The 13712-nt window shown below is 34.4% G+C and overlaps 2 protein-coding genes across 4 annotated transcripts in view; one reads left to right on the top strand and one right to left on the bottom strand.

Annotated features, from left to right (window-relative positions):
* LOC150104584 (ubiquitin-like protein 7) overlaps positions 1 to 2483 on the top strand; it is a 107469-nt gene extending 104986 nt beyond the window's left edge. For all 3 annotated transcript variants that reach the window (XM_090395213.1, XM_090395212.1, XM_090395214.1), the window contains exon 8: positions 1992 to 2483. In XM_090395213.1, the coding sequence (XP_090251339.1) occupies positions 1992 to 2132 (141 nt within the window). In that variant the 3' untranslated portion in view covers positions 2133 to 2483. The remainder of the gene's footprint in view (positions 1 to 1991) is intronic.
* The window catches only part of LOC150104583 (homeobox protein six1-like), a 77749-nt gene that overhangs the window by 15812 nt on the left and 48225 nt on the right, over positions 1 to 13712 (bottom strand). The window lies entirely within an intron of this gene.

The following is a 13712-nucleotide window of genomic DNA, read 5'->3' as shown; positions in this document are numbered from 1 at the left end:
ATAACACATTAATTTTTTTTTTTAATTAAAAGCTTCTAGATACTATATCTGTTTAATGATATCTTTAGTATGATTTTATAAATTAAGGTTTTTGTGTGACATTGTAAATTTATACATATAATTTATTCTACACTCCTTTGTTTTCCTTTCTTCAGTAAAATGATATCGTGATTAGCGATGTAACATCATGCAACTCATTTTCTGTTTTCTGTCAAGCCACTGATGATAATTTGTTCTATTCAAACTGAAATATCCAGCAGTATATTAAATATACTTTTCTTGTGTTAACATGTAAATAAATTCTTAAACTCATTAAGAGTCACACAAGACCCAAATTGAATAACTAGGTCAGGAAAATTACTAAATTTTTTGGACATTCCATTAGCACCTATGCTGGTAACCCAAACTCTCTGTGCAGTATTCAAATGAAGCACTTGTAATAGCTTTAATTTAATATCCCTAACTCATTATCTGTATTCTTTCATCTAGTTTCCCTTGACCTCCATAGAGCCAATGAATCTGCCTGGAATGTATGCCCTACTAGAATGAACATTTGACAACTTCATTTTTAGTGTATCTTTTTCATGTGACTCCCATCTTGCAGAGGATGTAAATCTGTACATTAGTATACTGTGGTGGACCAAGGATTATTTTTATCTATTTTTATTCATTTTTTATAATTTATTTTTATTTTTTAAAACTCATTTTTAGCTGATCTGAGATCTGCTGTGTGATAATAGTTCCATGTTAGAAATCAAACATGGAACTATTTCAAGCCAATTCAGGCAACTAATAAGCAGTGTGGTGACCTCACACTGGGTAATGAAATTCATCTACTACTTAGATATTAAAAGCATCTTCAGAGACAGTCACATAAGATAATCCTGCTCATGACAGGATTTAAACCTGTAGCCTGTTGATTTGGAGAGTGAATACTCTAACTATGCAGTCAACTAGACTGGTGCCTGATAGGTTCATATAATCTGAATTCACAAATAAGTCTCATTGTCCAGTTCCCCATTCTCATATTTGCCCACATCACTCTACTTGAGACTGCCTGCCATTCAAGAAGATTAGCCTCGTATTTAGTGTTGAATACTATGGCTACCCCTTCTTTTCCTTGATTGTCATTGCCTGAATATAACATTTTGGATTTATTGCTCAGAAAGAGCTCACCAGTTTTTGCCTTTTTTGTTTCAGTCACCCCTATTATGTCAATCTGGTACTTATCCAATTCCTCAACTAGCTCCATTTCTTTGCCATTCAAGCTTCTTATGTTGATAGTATTGATCTTGAACTCTGATGACGTTGAGTTGGGGGTTATAGGATTTGTTCCAGTAGCTGACTTTTCACTATTTGCCCTGGTTCCTTGGCAAAAACAACAGGGACCTTGTTTAACCGGGCAATGCCCCAGCTGGCATGAAATTCTGTCATGTTGTACCATCATTTTTTATTTTGGTTTAAGCCAATAAGAATACAATTTCGTCAGCTAAATCCCAAATTGCCAGCCCAGAAATGCTTATTCGTTCAGTATCCAGGTAGATACCTAACAGGGTGCATCACGAGAAGGTGAGGATTGGACATTAAGTCAGAAGCCCTGATCGGTTTTCCGCATTCCTATAAAGGCTATGTGGAGGTCTCCTCTCAGTTATATAGCATTGACCCTTAAGCACCCCCTGCAGTTCCCACTTTAAAGTGCTATTCATTGATTGAACTCGTGTGATTTATTCTCCTAACCCTGGAGATGCCATTACTGTTTAACTATTTTCTCATACACTGTTGACTTCTCTAATACGTAGTTTACATATTAGGGAGCATATTTGTATATTATCACAATTGTGATAACGTGTAAAAATGAAGAGTTTTCTTTATAATGAGAGTTTACAGTAAGTAATAGCTAAAAATTATGAAATATAGTGTGATACAAAAAAAATTAACTTTAATTATAAAGAATAAGCCCTCTCTCTTTTTTTATGTTTTTATTTTTATAGTCACAGCTTCAACAGTTAAGAGATATGGGTATAACAGATGATAATGTTAGTTTGCGAGCACTTCAAGCTACAGGTGGAGATGTTCATGCTGCCTTGGAACTCATTTTTGGGGATTTTACAAGAGATAATCAAAATTCATAGTTTTGTTTATACATATCAGTTTGAGGATTTTAAAAATCATGTCATTTATTTATTTACTTGAAGAACAACATGCTTTTTTAAAAAGAAATTGTTACTACAGTATCGCCAAATTTTTCTTTGAGATTTTCAAAGGAATGTAGTTACTTGTATGTATTGTTTATTATTATTTTTTTACTTGAAAAATAAGCTGTTTTTTTATCCTTAAGAGATGTAAATCAAGATATACTGTAAAAGTTGTTTATCTTTTTTTTTTTAACTAAAATTTTATTGTAAAGAAACAGTGCCAGGAAACTCTTGTGGATTAAAATAGAAATGAATGGGCAAAGCTATTGCCTATTCAGTCCCAAGTGATTTGATTTGTCATTAATTTATTATTATTGATCTTTAATAAGTGCAGATTTTTTATATTATTTTATATATATATATATATATTATTCCAGTACGCAGGATATACAATAAACCATTTTTTTTTTTAAATTATGAAAAGATAGAAAACAGTTAATCCATAGTCTTTTTCAACAATCTGGATTTTTTTTGCTATTCAGTTATGAGAAATATGTGACAACAGATGTAATATATAAAGAAACACAACTGCCAAAAATATATTCAGAAACATGTACAGGAAAAAAAAAAAAAAAAAAGAGAAAACAGAAAAGTACTTTTAATTGTTACTTAATTACATAGCAACAGCTAAACAAGTCAGAGAACTAACGATATAGATATGCACTGCACATACATAATATATATATAGTATGGTTTTGTTTTTCAATTTTATCAATGACTTTAGCCAAAAGACTTTAATCAGTATTAATTTTTTTGCTTTGTTCCATTTTCCAAACCAACTTAAATTTGTAGGACTCAAATTTCAGTACACAACTTCCACATGTAATTCTTGTCCAATTTTTTTTGCATTTATGTACAAACTGTTTAGTCACCCAGATATTTTGAAGACTTGCTGTAATTCAGCTAAAATTTAGTGCTTTAGTTTTTCAGTGTCACCACTGTGAGGTTATATAATTTATTGACAGATGCATCTTATTCAAATTTTTAAAGCAGTTTTTTAAGTAATCAGTAATGCATTCTGCTAAAGGAATCATTTATGATATATAATCAACTTTATTGAAAGTTAAAAAAAAAGAGTAGTACTTATCCATATACAGGTAGTTCCTGCTTTACAAGTTCTTTTTTTTTTTTTTTTTTTTCAAGTATCCACAAAACTGAAAATATGAACATGAACATTGATTGCAATAAATAGATGCTAAGTGTTCATAAATACAATATTCCCAAACCATGTACATTGGTATATAGTGAAGTACTGCTGTGCTCTGTTTATTGATACAGTACTCTGTCCTCAGTGTATTAATAATTTTGAATGAGTTCAGGAACCAGCAGAGATCGTACAAAAATGAAACTGAAGCATTTGTTGATATTGCTAACCAGTTGCAGGTTGAGGTTTCTGTGACTGATGTCACTGATCTGCTTCAAGCACACAATGGAGAGAGAGCTTAGAAAAGAAGCTGAGGAAAAAGATTTAAGAGATGAAACTTCTGTTCATTGCTTCACTTTCAAGGGACTTGACAAAGCTTTTCAACATATACAAAAAGAATGAGATTTTCCATCCACAAGATTCAAATTTTGAACTCACTAATGAAGTTACTACAGGTTTAAAAAATGCTTATGCATGCTGTTGTCAAATTTGTAAAGAAAAGAGAAGACAGTCTTGGAAACAGTTGAATCTTAAAATTTGCTTGATTTTAGATATAGATAGATCACAGAAAAAAAATAAAAAATGAATTGGAAAGTAGCATAGGTGAGATTTATAATACTAAAAGTAAAAAGCATAAGATTTAAGAAAGAATTTGGAATACTTTTCATTTATGTAACTTGGAGAAGTAACAAAAGCAGGAAAGAAAATCACTTCATGAAGGATGTGTGGATCTTTTAATGTATCATCTGGTGAAGTAGGGCAAATAGTCTATGTAGAGGAGTGAGATTAGTGAGATTAATTTTTTATCTAATTGGACATTTCTTGATGGAGTTGGTGATGATGCATATGTCCTAAAATGGTTCTGGCCTGTATCCCCAAGGGATGATAAATTTTAGGTAAGTTATGTTTATTAATATTAACAAGATTATGAATTGATTTTATTCAAGTGATTTTTACTGACAAGCAGTATTATGGACTGCAAGCCCAAGAATATCGTTTTTAAATACTATACCCAACACAAGATAGTGTTCTCACAGGGGTATGGAATTGAGGCTTTTTTCTTAAAGGGCAATTTGTATTAAAAAAAAAAAAAGAATAAAAAAACTTATTCCATTCAATATTAAAATCAGCCTTGCTCTTTAAGCAGTCTATTTTCTACTCTGCTTCATCCTTCTGGTTAAGTAATTTTTGCTTATCGTTAACCTTTTAATAATATTGATTTTATCCAAGTAATGTGCAAGAGTGACATTCTGTTTCTTAAATGTGAGTGACCTAGTCTCATTAATGGAAGTAGCAGTAATTTTCACCCTATAAAAGACTCAAAAATGTGTGTGTGCTGTTAACAGATAATTCACTTCTGTGTATTCAGAAACAACAAACATCTTTAAATTATGTAGCCTTTATCTTTCATATTACAAAGAATAGAGCATAAAAGACTTCACTTCAGCTAATTTTGAGGAACTTAAAAGATTTCACTTCGACTAAATTAATATAAGAATATTATAAATACACTGCTTAGAAAGAATTCAGTGGATACCCTCATGATCAAGGTGCGTCGTGTCATGTGCATCTAGCCAGTATAAATTGGAGGAATGTGATACTCCCAAGTCACTGCAACTTTGTTCAGGTGAAATGGCTATGAGAAGGGAACTGTGAGAGAGTTTGAAAGAGGCATTGTAATAGGATGTCATGTTGCAGTCCTTGTTCTGTAAATTGATGACAAAGTGGGCCATTCCAAGTCGACAGTCAGTAATACCATACTGAGATAGAAGTGCATAAAGTTGAGTGCTACCTGCAGTGCATGATGCACCACGTAAATATTCAGAACTAAGGCTCACAACATAGATTTTCCATGGTAGGACTGCATTATACGTGTCCCACATTACCCGAATGCACAATGAATCACACTGTCCTCTACTGAGTAAATGGATGGGTGTGGCAGATGCATGGTGAAAGTCTCTTACCAGAACATGTAACCTCAACTATTAAATTCAGAGGTGGCTGTGTGATGGTATTGCCTTGTTTTTCCTGGTTTGACTTCGGACCTCTATTTATGGTGTTATGAGCATTGAACTCAGAGATATCTGAACATTCTGGACAATGCAATGCTTCCTACTTTGTGGTGTTTTTGCATACCTGACCATTGTCTCTTTTAGCAAGACAATGCACTGTATCATAAGACTGCTTCTGTAACTGCATGGCTTGTGGACATGAACATCACCAGACACTTGACACCTCCACAGAGTCTTAATCTCAATGTTATTGAACATCTGTGGGATGAACTGGAGCTTTGACAAGGGACGATCACCCCACAATAGTACACGACCTCATTACATGCCTACAGGAAGAATGGTTCAAAAGTGGAAAGGATTCCCTGTAGGATTGCACAGTCATCACAGCAAAAGGAAATCCTACATCTTATTAAGGTGGGTGCCATGGCTGTTTGTTCCTCATGCTGTGGTGTCCATTGACCTCTTTCTAAACAGTGTACGTTTATATATATTTTATAACCAAAATATAAAATAACTTAAATTTTCAAAATTTATCTCTGAGCATATGAAAATATAACCTTCAACATAGGAGTTGCTCTGGTTTGTACTACTTAAAAGACTCGGACTTTGCCCAGAAGCCTGTATATTTGCCTTTTATTAGTGCTTAAATTAGGTATCACTTCTGTAATTCTTACATTGTTTTATTTTCCTTTTTATAAGAGGACTTTGTAAAAGCTCCACTTGGAATTTGATAATTTGATTATACTTTCCAAATTATGCAGTGTAACACTATAAAACTTTTATACCTCCATATTTTCATGTTTCTGGTGAAATTTCATGCTGTGACATTGCTTCATTAATAATTAGAAAATAGTATGAGATATGAAATACTGTATTATTTTCTAATTAGTATTATGATTATATGAAAATAGTATATGTGTCATGAATTTGTTATTCTAAATTAATGTCATTTCACTGAAAAAATCATAGATTAGTTTTTTTTTTTTTGTAAATATTCTTAGTAATTAACACTCACTGGTCAGGCTGTTTGCAGTACAGTACAGTTCAAAGTATACACAGATATTACACAGTAATCTATTGGATGATATTTACATTCATCAGTATATCATTAAAATTTTCATTTATTGACACTGCAATTAGTTATATTATTGTGTGCATTGTGGTAAGTCCGACTGAATCTAATATATAGGGGGGTATATTTTGGGTATATTATTATCCCAAAATTCACGCAAGAAGTAATTTTGATAGAAAACACAGGTTTTTAATTAAAAATTGTAATTTCTTATCGATTCATCGGGTAAATGGCCTCCATGGCTTTGCTGGCACATACGCACTCTTTTGTCGAAATTTTCCATGACCGTTTTGCATAAATGTGGCTGAATTTCGTTGATACAGCGCTCAATTTCCTCCTTCAAGGCGTGGGTGGTCGTGGGCTTGTTGGCATAAACCTTAAAAAAAGACTTCAAAAAACCCCAAAGAAAAAAGTCCAACGACGTTAAGTCACATGATCTGAGCGGCCAATTCTGATCACCAAAACGGGAAATTACACGACCAGGAAATGACTCATGCAGTAATTGAATTGTTTCTCGGGCTGTATGGCATGTGGCACAGTCTTGTTGAAACCACATGTCCACATCCATATCTTGCAATTTAGGCACAAAAAACTGGATTATCATGTCGCAATAGCGAGCATCATTAACTGTTATTGCCTTACCATCCGCATTTTCGAAGAAGAATGGACCGATGATGCCTCCAGCCCAAAATCCGCACCAAACAGTGACACATGGATGCATTTGTTTCTCAACAATCACTCGTGGATTTTCTGAACCCCAAATGAGACAATTTTGTCGATTAACAAAGCCATCAAGATGAAAATGAGCCTCATTGCTGAAGATGATTTTGTTCGAAAAATGAGCATCCACTTGTTCCATAATCAATTCAACGAACTCTCTTCGCTGTGATCTTCGCATTTTTAATAACCCTGAACTGTCAGCTGTCACGTTGTCTTTTTTTTCTCGTTGGCAATACTTTACCGCACAAATGGCACTAAATTTAAATCTTGCATGAATTTTGGGACACCCTGTATTTAGCTTATATATGAAGATTTTTCTTTTATTTTTTTTATTTATACTGGCATGACATGTAGAGGTTTGTCAGTTCCTTAGTAGCGATCTGAAATATTCAGTTAATTTTGTTTTTTAGTGTTTGGTAGGTTAGATTGCTTACCTGTTTGACTTATTTTTTAAATGCTCTCTAGCTGATCAGATTCTCTCTAGATAGATAGCTATGTATTCTTAAAAACCTCCCCCTCAAGTGGAGGTTTTTAAGAAGACATAGCTAGTACAACTACGAAATTTGGAGGTGGCAGTGCAATGGTATGGATGGTATGTCACGTTGCAGGTGTTGCAGCATGGTATGATCTGAAAGCAGGAATGTCAGGTTTCAGGCTGAAAATTAGAAGGATAGAGTGAGTGTGAAATGGTTAGTTAATGAAGTTAGGTTAGTTGGTGGTGAATGTCGGTACAGAAAAGTGACAAGTGTATTAAGTGAAGAAATTTGAATATGAAACATTACTTTCAGCACAAGCTAAACAAAATCATGAAGACTTGAGTTAAATATCCAATAAAAAGCCAAATGACTAAAGTTAGAAAATAGAGTGGAATTAATGTCTATTTTGTACGAGTATTTTATACTAACTAAAATATTGCCTGTGTAGCTCAGTGGAAGTGGCGTTTGCGTCCTCTGCACTTGGTCGCTTGAAGTCAGACTTAAGTTCAAGTCTAGTCTCCAACTGGAGGAACTTTTTCTAAGCCTTTCTTTGACCTATTCCCGAGTTAGTCGATCTCTGGCACGGGCAAATGGGTTTTTCCTCCCGGAAACTCAAGAAAATCGACCGTAGTACCCACATTATGTCAGACAGCAACATATCTTGTTAGGGTTAGGTACCAAGAGATGGCAGCACTTGTTTTCCAGCTTCATCAGTGGCTGCTATAATTAGTGATAGACATGGGCCAGCTATCTCTGATTGGCTACCGGTGGAGATTGAACTGCCCACTCAATCTCCAAAAGCTAGATAGGGTTAAAAGGCCTCGCCTACTCCCTATAAGGGAATAAAAGGCATTAGCTGATTTTTTTTGAAATATTGCCATAGAGCTCAAGAAGAAGAGAAAGATAGCATTAAAGTGGAGGAATGTGGTATTCAGCAAACTTGATGTTAAGAGAGGTATGGATGGAGTATAAGCACATACTTTCAGGAAGTGCCAAGTAGTTAACTGTACCTCTCAGTTCAATGTTAAGTGGAAGTCTAGCAATGGGAAAGGTTCAATAAGAGTGGAAAATAATACCACTTTTATAAAGGGATTTCTAAAGCAGATATATTACTACAAACCAGTTTGTTTCTGGAATGATCATGATGGTTTTGGAGATGCCAGTTAGAGTCCTTGTAGATAGGCTTATATGTTGGTAACACATGACTTAAATTATTTAAGGATTTACAGCTGAGATATTAATTAAAAGAAACTTAGAAGTTTAAAAGAAACTTTAGGCCGGTTAGAGTCAGAATACAAAACTAGATTGATAAGAGATGGAATGTAAATAATTTTGAAAAGACAGTATGTGTGTATGTTAAAGGAAGGTCATAAATTAGTAATTTGTAACTATCGAATCAAGAAAGATTATTGCGTGACACCTCCAGGGAGTCCAAAGACTCATCAAGGGAGGACACCTACTCTACAACTCTCTGTCTCTACCAACTACAAGCCATCTACCACCCACCACCATTAGCATTTCCACAGACAATCACAAACATCCATGATCACAGCGGGATTCAAGCCCACAGCCTTTTGGCTGGAGAGCAGATATGCTAACCACTCTGCCGGCAAATATGAGCCTCTATAACAGATTTGGAGTAGATAAATCCTTTTGGTTGGAAAGACCTGGATTCAAATGCCATTAAAGATGCAAAGAACTTTTATCAGAACGTTTCAATTGAAGGGATATTACTCTAATACAGAGGTGGTAGGATTTTCATTCCCCAAAACGGCCAGAAGAACACATGAAATTTTCAGCCATAGCACAATGCAGACAGGATTAACCGTGCTATCATATGCAGTATTAAGTTGGTAATCAGCCAAGTTACTTGGCCATTGAGCTCAACATTTAAGGATAGATGACAATATGAGACCGTAAAAATCAGCTAACGCCTTTTTTATTCCCGTATACGGGGAGTAGGCAAGGCCATTTAGCCCTATCTAACTTTTACAGTCTCATATTGTCATCTATGTTTGATTCCATGGAGGCACCTTATATAATAATAACTACATGAGGTGCATGAGAGTCAGGATCCGGTGGGAATGGTTGACACTGTCCTGAGGTTCAGAGGGCACATTAGAAGTGTTACACAAAGTACCCAGTATATTGTGCTTTGATAGGAAGCACAGTGGCAAGCAACGATAAGGAGGCAGTCATTCCACTGAATTTAAGCGCATCAGTCCACGTGTCCGAACATCGGCCTGACCACACATGGAGTACTGAACTAAAGTATGCTTAACCAATCTCTATTGTGATGTGTGATATATATATAATATAGAATGAATAACTGAGGATATTGGCTAGGTTACAAGAGTTCTTTAGTAAGTTATGTTTTGATGAAACACTCATGAGAAAACAGGCTGAAAGTTTCGGAGATGACTGGCCTAGTGGAGAGCGTCTCCATTCTCCAACTGATGGGCTATAGGTTTTAATCCTGCTGTGGTTATGGATGTTTCTGAATGTCATTTGGTGAAAAATGATTTGCTTCTTCCTAGTACCATCATCGTGCTTATCACAGACATTTGTGGCATGAAAATATTCCATGTTTGATCTCAGCTGCTGGGTTCACCTGTTTATCTAATTCATATTTTACCTTGGATAGATGAATGGAACTGGCATAAATTAGATCTTTTATTTTAAAAAAAACGCGTTTCCTGGAGGACTACTGTATTAGACCAGCTAACTCACCTTCAAGCAAAAAATCCTGTTAACCGTTCCTTGCGTCCTAGACAGGATATGAACCCGGTCTGTCCAGCCAAAGGGCTCCATAGAAACTAACAGCTATCCAATGAACAAATTCATTATATAGCAGTGCTTCCCAAACTTCTGGATGTCAGGGCCCCCTTTGCAAAAATTAAAATATTTCACGGCCCCCCTCGAAAAAAAATCGTAATAGAGATATATTATTATAATATTTATGGTATTTATATTCAATACAAAACATACACAGCGAATATTGCAAAAATCAAATGCATATATTACATTTTTTGCCTCTTACCGTTTGGTTCTGAAGGCGATGCGGGCTGTTCTGGTAAAATATGAAACTGTCCTTTTTTTTTTTTTGAGTGTTTCTGCTTCTGATTGTTCGCTGGAATTTTTTTAAATTTTTTATCAGCCACTTATCCATCTCAGGATTAATTTTTTTAACGTAGAATAGATCAAATAATATCGCCACTTACCGATACTGGCATACCACAGACTGATAACATGAAATTAGTGAATATTACCTGAATAAGGGAATCCCCGGACCAGGAACATTTTTCTCTTTTGTGACTTTTCTCCCTTTACGGTAATTAAACCTAACGCGAAACAGACAGCACAGGCAGGTTATTAAAACGTGCATATGATTGGTGCGGTATTAACAAAAGATCGCGCAACCGAAAGATAAAAGCATAGTTGACAATTGAGTTGAAATGCTAACTCTCTTCAACCGAATTCCATATGTGAAACTGCCATAACATTCATTTTATATATATTACTTAGTTTTAACACTTTTACGAATTTTAACACGTTCGGTTAAATTTTATTGCTGCCTTGGGAAATCGAACTTACAATCTAATTAATAACAATAGTTTTTAGTTAGATACTGTGTTTGCCCATGCAACATATTGTTTTGTTTCAGTCTATACAGCATAGTTTCTGTATGAGGGAATATGTAATTCATTAATTAGTGTGTTTTTATCCAAGTTGTCTCTAATTGCACTATTTGTTGAGAAATATATTACACAGACTCCTCATACCTTATTCACTGGCATAATAAAAATACTTGTTTTTATTGCCTCTGCAGTATAGTGGCTATTAGGGAGGTTGTGTTGTTTACCACTGCAAACGAGTTACTATCTCCCCACATGAACTTGTTTAAGCTTTTTTTCATGTATGAAGTATATGCAAAACTTTTATTGGTAACAGAAAACTAGCTCGAATGACAGTGATAATATAAAACGAGTTTTGATATGTATATAAAGTCAATATCAACAGTCCCTGATTACGAACGCGTGATGAAAGGGACAAGAAGATTTGGAGCTTCCCTGGAGAGCATTCGAAGTAAATACAATTAACCACTGCTTTGAAATGAAACATATGAATAAGCAATATTTACCAATATTCATTAAGCGCCACAATACGCAGGAAGCAAAGTTTGTGAATCAACACCAATGTGTGAATTTTTCTATTAAAATATAAAAAAATAACAAAAAAGAAATAATAAAAGTTAAATACGTTTCTTTTAAAATAAAAAAATCCACTTAGTCTTAAAACATTTTAAATTTGTTTTCATTATTTCACGGCCACCCTCAACAAAACCTACGGCCCCCAAGGGGGTCGCGGCCCACAGTTTGGGAAGCGCTGTTATATAGCGTCAAAGGACAGGTCTGAAAATTATTCATACTATTTTAATAATTAATGAACTCAAGAACACTGATTGATAATCTTAGTAAAAGGTAAACAATCTATCTTTCCTATTACAAATGTGAATTTCGAAGATATTGATATAAAATGAAAAACAAAATAAGGAAATATACCGATCTATAAGAAATTTCCGAGTTTGAATTTTTCACCGCAATGAACATTTGGAGCAACTGTCAATAATAAACAAACGAAACTTATTTAGTACTATTATAGAAACCTTTGGAGTGATCTGTATAAAATCTCAGTTATAAAAAAATTAGATGTTCGTATTGTGATACTAAGTTCGAGTAACAATCTATCGTGTGCGCAAGTTCGTTCAGTACCTTCAATTTACTTAAAACAAATTGCGAAATAAATGGACTGAAGCACTTTAAAGCATGGGTACGACTTGCTTATTCTCCATGAAATTAGTCTTGTTATTGTGTGTTACTATAAATAACAAATATCGATATAAGAAATTGTCATGTTTTATGTGTTACGTTCGATTTTTTAAAACAAATTATCGAGTTGTGTCGCACAAAAATCATTTCACGCACAACTTGACTGGCGGCCACAGGCTTGATTGCCATTCTGTGAAATGACTACTTTTAAGATAAATATTAAACCCTATGACTGATTGTTTTCTTGGAATGTTCGAATTCTGCTTTATTATCATCATCATCTTCATTAAATTCCTGATACATACCCTCAAGGGGTGTACAGGATATGATAGTACTACATGAAAAATTTACATCATTACTAACTTCCTATTTACAATTTTCCTCCAAATCAATCTGTTACCTATTAAGACTCCAACATTATTAGATCTTATATTTTTGTCTTCTAAGGCAGTTTTTACCGTAATCAATCCACCTGTATCTTGATCTATCTCTGGGTCTTTTTCCTGTCAACCTGGAAGAGAACACTTGTTTTGCTAATCTTTCCTCGCCCATTCTGTTTAAGTGACCATACCACCTGAGATTAGCTCTACTAATGCATTCCTGGATGTTGACAATGTCAAGTTCTTTCCTAATATCCTCGTTTTTAATATGATATTGCCATTGTACCATCTGTTTGTACCCCTAATCTTTCTCAGGACTCTCATATCTGCAGTCTCTAGTCTTTGGTCAAGCTGACCCAGCTTTCAGATCCATTAGTTAAAATTGGCTTGAATACTGTCTTGTATATAGCTAATTTAGTGTTTTGGCTAATTTCTCTCTTATTCCATATAAATTTATTCAGTTGACTTCCTACCATATCAGCTTTGTTGATCCTGTTGTCTATTTCCATATTTAATTTACCATCTCCACTAAAAATTGTGCCTAAGTAGCTGAAATGTTTTACTTGTTCTATAGGTTCTCCATTTACAATGCAGTTGTCATTTTCAATGTTTCTGCCTATTTTCATTGTCTTTGTCTTTTTAATGCTGACCTTCATACCAAATCTATTACAACAGTTATTCACTTTGGTCAGGGAATCTTGCAGACTTGTAGCGGATTTATTTAGAAGTATAACATCGTCTGCATAAAGCAAAGAGCTGACATTAACATCTCCAATTTTGATATCAGGTTTAATACCACTTTCCTTCATAATGTGATCCATATAGATAATGGATAACAGAGGGGATAAAGTACATCTTTGTCTGACACCAGTTTTAACATTAAA

The sequence above is a fragment of the Typopeltis vanoorti genome, chromosome 7, assembly GCF_054136105.1.
Source record: "Typopeltis vanoorti isolate ZY-2024b chromosome 7, IOZ_Tvanoo_1.0, whole genome shotgun sequence".
In the NCBI taxonomy this organism is placed as follows: domain Eukaryota; kingdom Metazoa; phylum Arthropoda; class Arachnida; order Uropygi; family Thelyphonidae; genus Typopeltis; species Typopeltis vanoorti.
The sequence above is the reverse complement of the archived record's forward strand: the minus strand, read 5'-3'. Positions and strand labels throughout refer to the sequence as shown.